The sequence below is a fragment of the Squalius cephalus genome (genome assembly GCF_949319135.1).
Source record: "Squalius cephalus genome assembly, chromosome: 11".
In the NCBI taxonomy this organism is placed as follows: Eukaryota; Metazoa; Chordata; class Actinopteri; order Cypriniformes; family Leuciscidae; genus Squalius; species Squalius cephalus.
In genome coordinates, this window is record NC_137132.1 from 34,691,329 (window position 1) to 34,708,564 (window position 17,236).

Sequence of the window (17,236 nt, forward strand, 5' to 3'; positions counted from 1 at the left end):
CTGCATGTATTTTTTATTATTTTTTTAACTACTAAAGCATATAAATAGCATATTATGTTTGCACATATTTAGGAAAAATGCTAAGTTCACATACTTGTTTCTCAGAAAAACAATACTACAGTTATTCTACTTAGAAATCTGCATTCCGAGTTGGAATGTCTGTTTTTTTTGTTGTTGTTGTTGTTCTCTGTGATCCCGCCCACAGGCAATTTACCCAATAGTATTTCAACACCGCAGGTCACCAGTTGGTGGTAAACCGCGTAAACAGCCACGGAAGCCAGCAAGCGATCTGGGTCAGAGATCGCAGATTCTATCTGACTAAAAATCCTTGGCATTCATCTAAAAATCTCTTTGACCAAAGGCATATTAAAACGCAGATAAATCAACTCAGGCTCTTCGCCTTCCACTGTCCATTGCGCTCGTTCCTGTTGCGAGTCCTAAATCTTGGCAACCCATGTGAGCATCGAGTCTGAGGAAGAAAGGGTAACGACTCTCTCCAATATTTTGTATTTGGACTGCTATACCCAATTACCCATTTCAACCGCTAGCTGTTAATATTACATACAGCATCTTTAAGAACCAAAATCTAAAAGGATATTAACATATCTTTAATACTTCTTCAGTTACAGACATGCAAAGCTTTGTCACCATTGGCATATAATGCAACAAAGATTGCTAAAGTCAACAGATTTTACTAACAGACCTACCAATCTCTTTGAAAGTCATTTTACCCCCTGTAATTTGGCTCCAAATCTCAGGTGAAAATTGTAATTTTGACCCTCCTCTACAAAATATTGGATTACTCTGTAAATATTCATCCATGACATTTAATTTTTTGGCTTTCTTCTTCATTTATGTATGTCTTTCACCAGAATAATATTGACAAAATTAAACATTTGAGCCGGTGACCTCTGGTTGAGTTTGACATGGAATGACCCAATAATAAAATCATAAGATTTGAGGGTTCAGTGTTAAGAAGACATTAAAAGAAAGAGAGCCTAAAAAGCTGTGTTTTTAAGTTAGATTTAAAAGTCAATATTTTCTAGACATCTCACTTCCTCCTGAAGGTTATTCCAGCGGAGAGGTGTATAGTGGCTAAAAGCAGCATCAACGAATCTTTTGGTTCTACTTTGTGGAACAGCTAAAAGAAAACTGAGGATCTGAGGATCCTTGCTGAAAGCATTTTTGAGAGGTAGTCTGCTGCGAGACCATATAATGCCTTATGAATTATTAAAAGTTTTCAAAATCAATACGAAAACTAAAGGGTAACCAGTGTAATGACTTTGATGTGTTCTTTCCACTTGGTCTTTGTCAGTACTCGAGCAGCAGAGTTTTGGATTAATTGTAGCTGATTAATTGTAGTCTTTGGTAGACCGTTAAGGAAAGCATTACAATAGTCAAGCCTGCTAGTTATAAAGGCATGCATTAATCTCTCCGTGTTACTCAGAGAGAGAAAAGGTCTCATTCAAGCAATCTTCTTCAGATGATAAAATGCTGTTTTAGTAATACTGCGCATATGAGCTTTAAAGTTAAAGTTTTTCGACTCTTGGCTTAGGTTTAGTCCTAATATATTAAGTTTGGGAATTAATTACTCTCTCTGTGCTTTTGATCCAATAATCAAAACTTCTGCTTTGTCTTGGTTGAGCTGTAAAAAACTGTGACATCCAGTTATCTATTTCTTGGATACATGCTCTCTGAGAAACAGTTTAGGGCTTAACCTCGGGTTATCATCGTTCTAAACCGCGCTTTTAACCCTGGGCAAAGGATTGCTTCACACTTGTAATTTAGAAGTGGGGTTAGCACCGCTTTTTACCCAGGGTTCTGATGAGAAATGAGAAATATGTCAAATGGCAACAGAAAACACATCATTTGAAGTGAAGAGACAGTTTCATTCCTACCTTTATAGTCCTTAAAGTCCATTCAGAAAAAAGAAAACACTTGATAGTACAGTCTGCAATTTAAAGTATGAGGATGCGCAATGCTAGAGCCTTTATGTACATATATTGTGTGTGTCGACGCACAGTTCATATGCAAATAAGGATGTTATTCCAGGGTTTAGGAATGTACTGTGTGAAACGTCAGTTTATAAATACCCAGGATTAATTGTTAACCCCACGTAAATTATAAGCAGGATGAAGCAAGATAACTCAGGACTGCGCTTACCCAGGGTTTACAGTGACCCAGGTTTTTTTGAGGCACATGCCCAAAGCGTGTGCAAATAAAGCTGCCGAACTACTGAATTGAGTTCTTCACAGCAAATTGCCCTTAAAATGTTAAAATTACTGTCTGGAGTATTCACATAAACACAGTCTGCTATTTCTTGAATGTAAACATTTGGGAGAAAATTGGATGTGATTAAATACAGTGCCTTGCGACTGTAATTATTCGTACCCTTTTCGGGGACACTCGAAACTTGACACTTGTGGTGGTAGCAGCATCAAGCTCTGGGGCTGTTTTTGAGCAGCGGGGACTGGGGGACTCGTCAGGATAGAAGGAAAGCTCAACGCAGAAAAATATAAAGATATCATTAATGAAAACCTGGTTCAGAGCATTCAGAACCTCGGACAATGACCCTAAGCACACATGTAGCTAAAGCCCAAAGTATGCTTTGGCCACACACATCCAATTTTGGTGACCACGCAAGGCGGTGTGCGTACAACAGTGCATGTGCGAGTGACTTGAGCGCTTGAAGTCCACTAGATCTTCTCACTAGAATGTCTTTCTGGGCTCACGGCCAAGGAGAATATTTTGAATGGCTTTTGCGTGAGATGGAGCAGAACGCTGAAATTTAAGTACACCTGGGCCTTAAGACAATGCAAGAGTGTTTTTATGAACAACTCTGTGAATGTCTTTGAGTGCCTCAGTGGGACCCAATCAAACATCTCTGGAGAAACCTGAAAATGGCTATATGCCGATGGTCCCTATCCAACCTGACAGGGCTTAAAGGAGTAGTTCACTTCAGAATAAAAATTTCCTGATCATTTATTCACCCCCACGTCATCGAAGATGTTTATGTCTTTCTTTCTTCAGTCGAAAATAAATGAAGGTTTTTGAGGAAAACATTCCAAGATTTTTCTCCATATAGTGACTTCAATGGGGTCCAACGGTTTGAAGGTCCAAATGTGAGTTTCAGTGCAGCTTCAAAGGCTCTACACGATCCCAGCCGAGGAATAAATGTCTTATCTAGCCAAAACATCGCTCATTTTCTAAAAAAAAAAAAATACTTTAACCACAAATGCTCGTCTTGCACTAGCTCTGTGATGGGCCACGCATTATGTAATTACGTTGAAAGGTCACGCGTGATGTAGGTGGAAGTACCGACCTAGTGTTTACAAAGCGAACGTGTAAAGACTAAGTTAAACGGCATTTACAAAAAAATAAAAATAAATAAAAGGTAAAACAAGGATGTCAGACGATTTTGAAGTTGGAGGAGAAAATGAGATGGAGTTTTTTCACCCTACCCTAATTTTTTTTTTTTTAGCTTGAACACGCGTGACCTTTCAACGTGATTAAGTAATGTGTGGCGCATCACAGAGCTAGTGCAAGACGAGCATTAAGACGAGGTTAAAGTATATATATCATTCTTTATTAAAATCCTGGAATGTTTTCCTCAAAAACCTTCATTTCTTTTCGAAGAATAAAAGACATAAACATCTTGAATGATGTAGGGCGGGGGTGAGTAAATTATCAAGTAATTTTAATTCTGAAGTATAATTTATATATACAATTTAGAGAATGTGTTAATTTATATCATAATAGTAAACGTAATAAATCAGGAAACTAAATGAGGTAAAATCTCTATCAATTTGTGCTTCTAGTGCAATAATTCTGATAATATGTAAAAATAAATTTCTCAAATGACTCACATGATTATCAGTTGACCCAATATCAGGCATTCCATATTCATGGAAGATGTGTGTTAAAGTTACTTTCTTTATGAATTGTGTTTTTAATGTATTTTTGAATAAATCAATAGATCCTACAAAACAATCACGTCATTGACCCATGATCATAATCAAAATGTCTGCGTTTCAGATGCTGATTCAAGTTAAAGAACTTTTATCCAAACTTCCAAGTCTTGTTGAAGTTTCGTTAAAAGAGGTAAGAGAATAGGACGAGCATTCTGCTTGACAACAAGCTTGAGTTCAGTTTATGGGCTTTTTATGTTTTTGTTGTCCTTACAGTAATTCCCTTTGATATTGAAATGATTTTCTTGTTCTCACTGTTCATTTGTCTTGTTGTTTAGACAGAGAAAATGACTATTTGTGGGGACACGCATGGCCAGTACTTTGATCTTCTAAATATCTTTGAGTTGAACAGCTTACCATCTCCAACTAATCCTTATGTATCCTTTTCCTTTTGGGTTTGTAATCTTAATAGTGTGAGAGCTGTTCTCATGAAAATGAAGATTATATTAATTTGATTTAAATGAATAAGATATACAGTACAAGTTTTATGATTTATGCTTTTACCCAGTGTAAGGACAGTAACACATGGCTGCGAGTGACTTGAGTCTTTTATAAACCCTGTCAGCAGCAAGATGATGAAAGGCATCAATGTTCCATAGTTTATTTTATTCCTCCAAGTAATGTAGTTTAGCCAAACTGTTAGCAGCAATGCACAGTAATGTTGAATTGAGCTGATGTGCTATACACATTTTCCCCACTGAGATCCAGTAAATTAGCCTTGACTTTAGGATCTCAGCTGTTCAATGGTGACTTTGTGGACCGTGGCTCTTTCTCTGTAGAAGTCATTCTCACACTTTTTGGCTTCAAGCTGCTCTATCCAGAACACTTCCACCTGCTTAGGGGTGAGGACACACCAAAGCTTCCTTGTATTATACCAGCAGAATTCCCAAAAACATTTCAAATGTTTGTGTGTGAGAGATAAATGTTATCATTTGAAATGTATTTTTCTTTTTGGTTTTGTGAAGGTAACCATGAGACAGACAACATGAATCAGATGTATGGGTTCGAGGGTGAGGTGAAAGCGAAGTACACTGGCCAGATGTTCCAGCTTTTCAGTGAAGTTTTCCAGTGGCTTCCTCTCGCCCAGTGCATCAATAACAAAGTGCTGGTGAGAAACAAGTCGGACGTCAGATTCATTATATATTCTGCAGTCGGATTTATACCACTTCATATTTTTGTCTTTGAATTTGAGTACAAGTGGAATTGTGTTTCAGGTGATGCATGGCGGACTGTTTAGTGAGGATGGTGTGACCTTAGATGACATTAGAAAGATAGACAGGAACAGGCAGCCTCCAGACTCTGGTAAGACGTGTCTGATATCACAAGATAATATTGTTAATGTCAAAGCTTATACGGCCCTGTTTGTGACCTCAAAGATTCCTCAAATCAGGTGGCTTGTTGCTGAGAGGTGTGCTATTACTTGTGATCAGATTTAAGATTTTATTCTGGTGGACTGTAAAACGGACAAAATAATCTCATAGATTTACACTGAAAGAATAATCTAGAGACTTGAGGGTGGGATTTTGACTCTGGCTAAAGGCCCGTTCACACCAAGAACGATAACTATATTAGCGTCCACACCAGCAGACGATATCATTCTGTTTATTCTAAGCGCATGCTCGTCTGATGCTTTAAATATTCGAGCTCGTTACAGCAGGATGGATTCTGATTGGCAGTCAATATTCATCATCTGGATAAAATCGTTATGAATGTGATTCCAACGATATTGTTTCACTGTGACGTTATCGTTATAGCTGTGGTGTGAGCTCTGCTATTCTTTTATATTGAGAACGATTTTTAGAACTATATCTTTATCGTTATCTTTATAGTTATTGTCCTTGGTGTGAAAGGGCCTTAAGAAGAAACCTAGCAAACCTTAGCAGCCACAAGGCTCCAGACTGCAACTTTTTCTGCCGGCGTGACTACATTTTTTTTTTTTAGCGGTCACACTGGTGCCACTTCAACATTACAAAATATTGTTATATGTATACATCATCTGATAAATACGCTTTCCATTGATGTATGGTTTGTTAGGATAGGACAATATTTGGCCGAGATACAGTTATTTGAAAATCTGGAATCAGAAGATGCAAAAAAATCGAAACATTGAGAAAATCACATTTAAAGTTGTCATTTATGTTTGCGATTGTGCTGTATTTACTCACAAAAATAACTGTTTTATATATTTACGGTAGGAAATTTACAAAATATCTTCATGGAACATGATCTTTACTTAATAGCCTAATGATTTTTGGCATAAAAGAAAAATCGATAATTTTGACCCATTCAATGTATTGTTGGCTATTGCCACAAATATACCCATGCTACTTGTGACTGGTTTTGTGATCCAGGGTCACATATTATAATATGTAAACAGTAATAAAGTGCTCACAAATAATTTGCAAACTATCAGTTTGTAGTTAATTTATAGTTTATATATTGTAGTCTCTACATTGGTAATATATTACTAGGCTATATACAATTAGTGAGTTCTTTATTCATTATAACACAATTATTATTGTTTAATTAGCACATAAAATAGTTAGATACTTTTGTTATGCTTTGTGTACAGTATTTTAAACCAGTAGTAAAGCAGTTGGTAATGGTTATTAGGAGGAAATACTTACATTTCACTCTAAAGACCTTATGTAGCCCCGCCCCTTTTCAGCACTGCGCTCGTTGTCTTTCGTCGTCCAGTTTGTATTTTCACTGCAATCTGACATATGTATGAATGAACGGCTCATTTTAAAATCTTCCCGGTCTGCTAACATTTGTTACGAAATCTGCTTTAAACATTACAATGCTCATGATGACTTTCGTTTACTCTACAATAAGTAAATCCACTTCACCAGCTAATTACTCCTGGACAGCGATGCCATAGAAATATACAGAGCGACTGCAAAAACGGATGTTCAGAGACAATATTCTAAAGAAGGTCTATTACAGCTAAGTTCCAACAACCACCCAAACACTTTAACAACCACATAGTGATGCCCTAGCAACCATCATGAGCACCCTAGCAACCACATAACACTGCACTTAGAGCGCTCAGAAGGTCTGGCCAATCACACACAACACTCTTGCAAAGTGCTATCAAATGTTGCACGGCCAAGCATGTTTTTATTGGAAAATGTAACACTCAAGTTGTAATTTGTAACTCTCTGTTGCACAGGTCCAATGTGTGATCTCCTGTGGTCAGATCCTCAGCCGCAGGTTAGTTCCTGTTCCCCCTTCAGCTAACCAAAGGTTTTAGGTCACAGCGTTCACCTGTGTTTGACTGATGTGTGTTCTCTTCCAGAACGGACGGTCCGTCAGTAAGCGGGGCGTGAGCTGTCAGTTTGGGCCTGATGTTACAGAGCGCTTCCTGGAGCAGAACAAACTGCAGTACATAGTGCGCAGTCATGAGGTGAAAGCCGAGGGTTACGAGGTCACTCACTCAGGGAAGTGCATAACCGTGTTCTCAGCGCCAAACTACTGGTATGACCATCTCTCTCTTCTTATTGTGTATTTGTGCCCTTATTAGTGCATTGTGATTTTCAGAGGGGATATTAAAGGCACAATATGTAAGATTTTTGGATTAAGATACAATGGTATATATTTTATGGACTTGTGTACTTGCATTGTCTCAAATGTTTCCAACAAGGTTTAAATCTAGAGAAAACACCAATTTTAACCAGACTCGTAATCAGAGGTGGGTAGAGTATCCAAAAACTGTACTCAAGTAAAAGTACAAGTACTTATAGAAATATTTACTCAAAGTAAAAGTAAAAGGAATAATCTTAATAGTTACTTGAGTAAGAGTAAAAAAGTATCCAATGAAAAAACTACTCAAGTAGCGAGTAACTAGTTACTTTGGATCATATAGGCCTATATATATATATATATATATATATATATATATATATATATATATATATATATACAGTACCAGTCAAAAGTTTGGAAACACTACTATTTTTAATGCTTTTGCAAGAAGTCTCTTATGCTCATCAAGCCTGCAGTTAAAAACAAAAAAACAAAAAACAAAAAAAAAAACAGTAATATTATGAAATATTATTACAATTTAAAATAATGGTTCTCTTTTTTAATATACTTTAAAATGTAATTTATTTTTGTGATGCAAAGCTGAATTTTCATCAGCAAGTACTCCAGTCTTTGGTGTCTTATGATCCTTCAGAAATCATTCTAATATGATGATTTGATACTCAGTTATTATCAATGATGGAAACAGTTGTGCTGTTTAATATATTTTTTTGGAATACTTTTTTCAGGATTCATTGATGAGTAAAACGTTAACAGCATTTATTCAAAAAAACAGCATTTATTAAAAATAAAAACATTTCTAACAATATAAATCGTTACCATCACCTTTTATCAATTTAACGCATCCTTGTTGAATTAAAGTACTAATTTCGTAAAAAAAAAAATAGTTATTGTTCCCAAACTTTTGAACGGTAGTGTATATTGTTACAAAAGATTTCTATTCTAAATAAATACAGTTCTTTTTAACTTTTTATTCATCAAATAATCCTGAAAAAAGTATCTCAGGTTATAAAAAAATATTAAGCAGCACAACTGTTTCCAACATTGATCATAAATCAGCATATTAGAATGATTTCTGAAGGATCATAAGACACCAAAGACTGGAGTACTTGCTGATGAAAATTCAGCTTTGCATCACAAAAATAAATTACATTTTAAAGTATATTAAAAAAGAGAACCATTATTTTAAATTGTAATAATATTTCATAATATTACTGTTTTTTTTTTTGTTTTTTGTTTTTTTTTAACTGCGGGCTTGATGAGCATAAGAGACTTCTTTCAAAAGCATTAAAAATAGTAGTGTTTCCAAACTTTTGACTGGTACTGTATATATTATATATATATATATATATATATATATATATATATATATATATATATATATATATATATATATATATATATATATATATATTTATATATATATATTAATATATATATTAAGACTTCATGATGCAAAAGCCTCTGAGTGCCATCTGAAATTTTCTTCTAAAACAATCATTTGTATCAAGCTCGTATATTTAACTTTAATGACAATTAATATGTAGGCTACTTTTCATTGCCATTTAAGTGTGAGCATAAACATACAAGCTTGATAAAAATGCTCTTTTAGAAGAAAATTTCAGATGGTACTTAGAGGCTTTTGCCTCTGAAGTCGTCATATATATAAAATTATATTATTTAGATTTTGTTTATTTAAATGACTATTATTATCAGCTATCTTTGCAACAAAAACAAAAGAGAGACGTAAGCATTATTTCTGCCATCTGTATAGCTCGAAAATCATTGCCTGTCCTTTGGTTTGTATAATAGTAACTTATACAACTACATTTGGATTATTAGACAATGTCGAAATAAAGTGAATCTGCAGAGTGTTGCATTCAAAGGCATGTAATTGACACAGAAGAAGAGTTAAAAACTCTTCACATGCTCGCGCTCATGACTGCTACTGAACATTTGAACACAAAAAAAATAATAATAATAAAAGTACATCGACGGATCTTCTTCTGATTGTTCTCCAAAATATAATCAAATGTATATTTCTGCAAGCATGTTTAAACTGGTTAACTGTCTACGGCAGGCAAAGGCATTCGTTTTCAAGTCGAGTTCGCACGCCACTGCGCAACAATACACACAATACCGCGGGAGTTCATAAACTGTGAACAATGGTAGCTTTATTTAATGTAAATTAATGTATATGTCCAAAAAACGGGTAATGTCATACTTTCTAGTATCGTGGCGTAATAATCTGTTTGGTTGTAAAATGTATTACCTGAGTGAAATGAAATCGAATATATCGTCCTGACTCCTGTGGAATCATTCATTCACAGACAGCTTACGAAGATGTTCAACTAATAAAGATCTTCATCGCTGCCAAAAATATGATGCATTTGAAGATTTGCTCTCACTTGACTGGACTGTAGGTCCACTGCCACTTCATCTAACGCTCTTGATGTGCTTAAATCTTCCTGTTACGACTCTGAGTCCAGTGTGAATTGAAATCGCTTCAGATGATTCAGTGCGTGCAGGGAACTGAACAGAATCAGGAACTGAATCATTCAAACTGATTCGCGAACCAACTTAGACAGATCTGCCAACTTGTTTGATGAAGTCTTTGAACAGAATCGACTCAAAAGAGTCATTCATTTGTGAATTGAGCATCGCTCAAGTCCAGAAAAAAAAGGTACAGCGCGCTTGGAATAAACTACGCATTTAACAACACATATTGCATTAAAATAAAGTAACGAGAGGAACGTCGCCCAATGTAACGTAGTAAAAGTACAGTTTTTTCATTAGAAATGTACTCGAGTTAAAGTAAAAAGTACCCACATTCAAATCTACTCTTAAAAGTAAAATTTTTCTAAAAAAGTACTCAAGTAAATGTAACGAAGTAAATGTACTTCGTTACTACCCACCTCTGCTCGTAATTACGTCGCCTGTCAATGACATCATATCCGCATTACCCTTAGTTTCCGGTTTGACTTACGTAGAAACCATGGAAACACCAAAGATGCTTTAATATTAGGGCTGGACACCGAGTTCGATACTTTTTGGGTACCGAGTTCGATACTTTTTAGGTACCGACCGAATTGCCTTGATACTATTTTTGCGCGCGATGCAGTATTTGCAGTAAAATAATTGCTGCAAAGACTACGACACTTTGTACTTTGACTACGGTACTACGACAGATATGATGAAGCCCTTGACAGTGCACAGAGTAAACATAAGAGCAGAAAGTTGCTCCATCTTCGACTGGTAAATGAAGAGATACCTTGTTGATCACTCTGACAGTGTTTATATTGCAATAATAACCTACTGAATGTAGCCTACACTGCTGTTCAAAAATGTGTTGGTTAGTCAGATTTTTTTTTTTCAGTAAGGATGCGTTAAAGTGATCAAAAATGACCTTAAAACGTGTAATGTTACAAAAGATTTCTGTGTCAAATAAATGCTGTTCTTTTGAAATTTTTATTCATCAAAGAATCATGAAAAAGTGTATCATAGTTTCCAAAATATTAAGCAGCAAACTTTTCATATTTCGGTAGGATCATGTGACACTGAAGTAATGATTTTGAAAATTCAGCTTTGACATCACAGGAATAAATTACATTTTGAAATATATTCAAATAAGATTTTAAATTGTAATACTATTTCACAATGTTACAAGTTTTACTGTATTTTTGATCAAACAAATTCAGCTTTGGTGAGCATGAGCTCTTTATAAAAAATTTTTTTCCTTTGTGCACTGGCTAAGGAGCATGAGTCAACCTGAAAAAATAAAACCAAAGTTTTTCTGAGGTAATGTGTTATGTAATCTTGTTAAAATGGATTTCATAAAATTGGTATCGATAAAAGTATCGTTCAGGAACCGGTATCGCAATCAAGGTATCGGTATTGGTATCGAAATTTTTTGAATGATACCCAGCCCTATTGTTTTATTAGACATGTGAGCAACTGTTATACCTTTATCAACAGAAAAATAAACATTGTAATATAGTTCAACATGGTTAGTCTTATTGTTTGAACCTCTGTTTTCTTGATTTACCGCGAGTATCATAGTTGTACCATGTCTCAGAGACAACACTATTTTGTCAAGTGGCAAACATAGCATAATCAGAAAGAGCTTTATTTGTAGTTACAGTAATATAGCCTTTTTCACCACCATACATTGTTTTAAAATTAATCGCATATTATTTTGCAACACAAGTCATCCAGCTTTTATTAATGTGATATTCTAATATCGATCTAGTTTTATTAATGTGATATTCTAATATGTTCAACAAGTGTCTCACAGCAGCCGTCGAGCGTAACACAGAGTAACGTTATAACATAACACTCACAAAACACTTTTACTTGGTTTTTTTGACCAAGTAAAACAGCGCTGCATTACACCACAATTTTAATTGGTCAAATAAAGTGACATGAGTAGTAATTCAGCACTTGCGACTGTTTCATTAGAATGAAATAAAATAATGTGAATTAGGGCTGAACGATTTTGGAAAGTAATCTAATTCCGTTTTTTTTTTTTTTTTTAAACTAATATTGCGATTATTTTTTAAACTCTTTATCCTTCTGTATTATTCAACAAAGATAAGCAATAAATCATGACCAACACAATATTAGTTAAATTAAACATAAACTGTGCTTTCCTGTATGCCAGGCCTATATATTATGATGAAATTAGGTGATGAAATTGATATTTAACTACTTCAATCACAGTAGTATATTGACTGATTTGTTGAACTTCCTGCCTTGTAAACATGTAATAATTATCATGGAAACATTAAGTACTGACAAATAAGCGTGGTGTAAACATTAATATGAAAGTCAGTAACAAATCACACAAACTAAAAGTGCAGATTGCAGGCTTTACAACGCTCAGTATTTAGATCATTCAAAGTCACTGTAATAAACATATGTAAACAAGTGAATTGCACTTTTTAAACAGTCTGTGAACTTTACTAGACAGTCTTTAAACGCATAAATAAAAATATCAAATGTATATTATCTTACTGATCTCCAGTCGGTAACATAACACACAGAAAAGTGCAGAAAAATAAAGGAAAACAAATATCTGCCTGCGCCTCTTTGAAAATATTTAGGTAAATCAAAGTTAAACATAATATAAATATGTGAATTGTACTTTTTTTTGTATTAAATCTTAAAAGAAAAAGAAACTGTCTGAACTAGGGCTGCCCCTTAATATTAGACTAAACGACTAAAATCACAGAATCGCAGAGCAGAATCAGCACTCGTGTGAGAATATAGTGCTCATCACTTTCTCTGAGGATGACTGTGTTTACAATTTCAGTTTCAGTTCTTTTTTGCGCTAAGTCTGTGCGCACACTTGGTAAAAAGACATGATCATCTCCGGTAGCTGGGGCTCCCAAATGTCTGTGCTATTTTTAAATAGTAAAATGTCCATAATGTGACCTGAACAACCAGATGCATTTACACATGCGTCTAGAACCACCTCCTGATGTGACTCCTCATTCAAAAGTGGCCAAATGTAAATAACCCCTGACTACATCCAAACGTTTTTAGTGATCGGACCATAAAAGAAGATTACGCCTGTATTTAGTGCTGTCTGCTTGTACAAGGATCTCCTGAGGTGGATGTTAATATTAGAACATTTTCAATTAATGCAACCTTATTGAAAACAAACATTTGGTACGCATACATGTCATGATCAAGTCAGAATTAAATGTTTGAACCCAGGGCCTAAAATTAACACTCGCCAAGTGCCAAATTCTAACTATGCTAAGTTGTGAGAAAACGAACATTGACGATGCTCTGCGTCGGAAGTTTTCTGTGCGCAAACATACATTTTCTTAAGTCACTGGCCATTGGCAGGTGTGGAAAAAAGTTAGTTTTAGGGCCTGTTTGAACCCCGTACTAGACTCATTTTCCATCAGTTTCAAATTGTGTGTGTATCTTCATGACTTTTTCTTTTCTGTGTGCTTCTTTTTTGCTCTTAGTGACCAGATGGGAAATAAAGGAGCTTACATTCATCTCAGGGGATCAGACCTCAATCCAGAGTTCCACCAGTTTATTGCTGTGGTCAGTGGAATTACATGTTTATACATTATTTACATTCATTCATTTTGAAGACGCTTTTATACAAAGCGACTTACAAATAAGTGACATCTCAAGATTATTGGTAGGGATGCAACAAGATGAGGAAAATGTTTATCCAAAAATGCCATACATGGCATTTATTGCAATCACTGTACAATTGTTTCAGAAAAGTGTCATTTAAAATGATCTTTTATTTCCACTAGTGTGTCCGAAATATCTAGGGCCAGATTTACTAATAGCTTGTGTCAGCGCAAATGTCACCCTCTTTTGGCGTTAAAAAACTACTGTCAGAATTTGCTAAAGACACACAGTGAAAAAATAGCTCTGAAAATGCATGGACAGGGTTACTTATGTGGCTGACATTATTGCAGATGCATTTGTAGGGGTTTCCCTTTCAGACCCAAAATGTATGGGAGGAGAGTATTTAAATGAATCACGCAAGGTGATTTACTAAGGTTTGCGCTTGTCTGTGTACTGGTATTTGCGGCATTATTTACCTCCCAAAAAAAGCATGTCTTAAAAGATTAGTTCACCTCAAAATGAAAATTTCCTCACCCCAATGCCATCCAAGATGTTCATGTCTTTCTTTCTTCAGTGGAAACGAAATTAAGTTTTTTGAGGAAAACATTTCAGGATTTTTCTCCACACAATGGACTTCAACAGTAACCAAATTGTTGAAGTCCAAATCAATGCAGTTTCAAAGAGCTTTGAAGTGCTTCAAAGGGCTCTGCACGATCCCAGCTGAGGAATAGGGTCTCATCTAGTGAAACGATCGATCATTTTCTAAATAAAATAAACATGTATATACTTTTTGACCACAATTGTTCGTCTTGTGCTGGTCTGCGACGCGCCAGGCATTACGTAATCACGTTGGAAAGGTCACGCTGGACGTAGCGGTCTCCTCCATCTGCCTAAGGTCTTCATCTGTGTACTCCGGTCCAAAAAGGTAGGGTTGGAAAAAAATCCATCTCATTTTCTCCTTCAACTTCAAAATCATCCGACATCATTGTTTTACCTTTTTTGTTAAAGGGCTTTTGTATTAGTCTTCGCATGTTCGCTTTGTAAACAATGGGGCGGTACTTCCGCCTACGTCCAGCGTGACCTTTCCAACTTGATTACCTGGCGTGTCGCAGACCAGCACAAGACGAACAACTGTGGTTAAAAAGTATATACATTTTTATTTTATTTAGAAAATGACCGATCGTTTCGCTAGATGAGACCCTATTCCTCAGCTGGGATCGTGCAGAGCCCTTTGAAGCACTTCAAAGCCCTTTGAAACTGCATTGATTTGGACTTCAACAATTTGATTACCGTTGAAGTCCATTGTGTGGAGAAAAATCCTGAAATGTTTTCCTCAAAAAACCTAATTTTTTTTCCACTGAAGAAAGAAAGACATGAACATCTTGAATGGCATTGGGGTGAGGAAATTTTCATTTTGAGATGAACTAATCCTTTAAACTAGACGCTAATTTGCGCTGCTCTTGGTAGATTGCATTGGTCATAACGGAAATGATCCGGCTGTGTCTGTTCTTTAATTGCAGAACTTTCCACTCCCATCGGCGTGTTTTGGTTTTGCGCTCTCTCATGCTAATTTGGTTGCAATAAAAAAAGTGAAATATACCATAAATGCTTATAATAATATCAGATTTTGGTTTTGCTTTCAGTTTTTTTTTTTTTTTTTTCAAAAAGATGCTGTCACATTTATAATGCACAGTGACCTTTAGACCTCAAATTATATTACAGGTCTGAGGGGATTTTGAACATTTTATGTCATTATCCATTTTTGCCATTTTGTTTTGTTGCGCTCTCTCCCGCTAATTTGCCTTGTTTCGTAATTCTGGCCCCTACTTTTTCCTATTGGTAAGAATTTTCCTATTGGCCTGTCATTTTTTACATTTATTATTATTATTATGTGGCTTAGCAAACTAGTATAATTAGAAAAAAATTATGTGTTGCAGTTATAAATGTTGTAACATTATTTTTTCCTTTTCCTCAGCCTCATCCAAACGTCAAGCCGATGGCATATGCTAACTCTCTGATGCAGATGGGTATGATGTAGAGGTTTTCCATTTATCACACAGCAGCTGCTGTGGTCTGAAGTCCACACCAATCCCTCTAAATCCACTCTCACATTCTTCTCATCTCTGTTTCAAACAAACAGCTTCTTCCTTGCGGACACACACACACACACACTTTCACATTACTCATCATACCTGTAGTTACATAGGGGAGAAATCACTGAGTCATAGGAATGTAATTTGCTCATTAATGGATGTCATTCTTGGGATGATGCTCCCCAAAAGACCCCCCCCCCATGCCCCCACACCCTTGTCATTTATGTATCAGTCCATGTAGAGCCGCATAGTTTGAATTGGATGTTGCTCTATGATGATGGAGCTGAATTGTACCAAAGAATGGGCAAATGTATACAATGCATCCCAAAGTAAGAGTGCTGATGCAGAATTTCTGCTCCTGTGACCATATTATTATGAGAACAAGAGGCAAAAAACCTGATCAGCACTTTTACCCAAAGGTGTGTTTCTACATAGGGCCTTTATTTTAAAATTTTGCCCCCATGAATACTTCATAACCCCCCCCCCATGCTATTTCATGTTAGTGAAGTTCTGTTGGGAGGGAGAACAGTGTGTCATTTCATTTGTGTAGCAGTTAATGTGTTGTATGTGTCATCTATCAAAAACCATTAAAAAGCATCATAAAAAAAGATAAATAAAAAAAAAAACTTTTTATAACAAGCTCCATCATTAAACCTAACCCAGAGCATCTGTCTAATCTGTCAAATAAATATCACAAAACAAGTTTAGGTACTGTGTAACTCCAGTAGTTTTCTTCACACACTCTCTTTCAGAATGGGCAGGAGTGCAGTATTGTGAAGCTCAGTAACTGTTTGGTGTTTTCCACTATGTAGGCAGCTCCCACATGTTCTTTCTCCCAACATGCTTGACGAAATGCACTGGAGATCTTCTATTACCCTTGTACCCTCCACTGTTTGTCTAGCAGATCCTGAACCCTTTGTGTGGACTCAAAATAATACAGCAGAAACCTACCTTCCTCTCTTTAAGCGCACAGCAGCCATGTCCCATACCCTTGACTTTTTAGAGAATATCATTATATACACCGACATGTGTATATATATATATATATATACTGTATCATTGAGATTTCTGTGTATGTTTGGAAAAAAGAAGCTATTGAATAAAAAACGCCAGTCCAATAATATAGAATGTGGTCATACCTTTTTTTTTTTTGTGAACAATATTTGTGTTTTAGTTTAGACATGAGTTGCACCAGTAGTGACACAGGTTGGCAGTATCAGCATTGGCTGCGGCTGATAAGAAGAGGAGTGTTTCATTAATTCAACGGGGACTGAATGGGAAAATGTATCGTTTTATGTTTCAATATTGCACAATAGGCAACATGTCTGGCAGTATGTTTTGAATTAAAATTGAAAAACGGACAAAAAACTAGTTGTGTGACTTTTGTGACTCCTAGAGGTTTAGCTGGTCCTATCGACCCAGAGCAGTATTTATTTGAAAGCTACTGAGAAGTTCACCACTAACCCATTATAGGACCATAAAGTGTGTTAGGTCAGTCAGATAACAGTACAGAATTCATGGCAAAGGAGTTTC

General features: G+C 35.7%; 1 protein-coding gene across 1 annotated transcript in view; it reads left to right on the top strand.

The window, feature by feature from the left end:
- Positions 1-17,065, top strand: part of ppp5c (protein phosphatase 5, catalytic subunit) — a 30,019-nt gene extending 12,954 nt beyond the window's left edge. The window contains exons 5-13 of the mRNA XM_079885207.1: positions 4,036-4,101; positions 4,247-4,345; positions 4,705-4,810; positions 4,934-5,076; positions 5,183-5,270; positions 7,141-7,181; positions 7,267-7,445; positions 13,490-13,571; positions 15,586-17,065. Of these exons, the coding sequence (XP_079741333.1) occupies positions 4,036-4,101; positions 4,247-4,345; positions 4,705-4,810; positions 4,934-5,076; positions 5,183-5,270; positions 7,141-7,181; positions 7,267-7,445; positions 13,490-13,571; positions 15,586-15,648 (867 nt within the window). The 3' untranslated portion in view covers positions 15,649-17,065. The remainder of the gene's footprint in view (positions 1-4,035; positions 4,102-4,246; positions 4,346-4,704; positions 4,811-4,933; positions 5,077-5,182; positions 5,271-7,140; positions 7,182-7,266; positions 7,446-13,489; positions 13,572-15,585) is intronic.
- Positions 17,066-17,236: the final 171 nt, after the last annotated feature.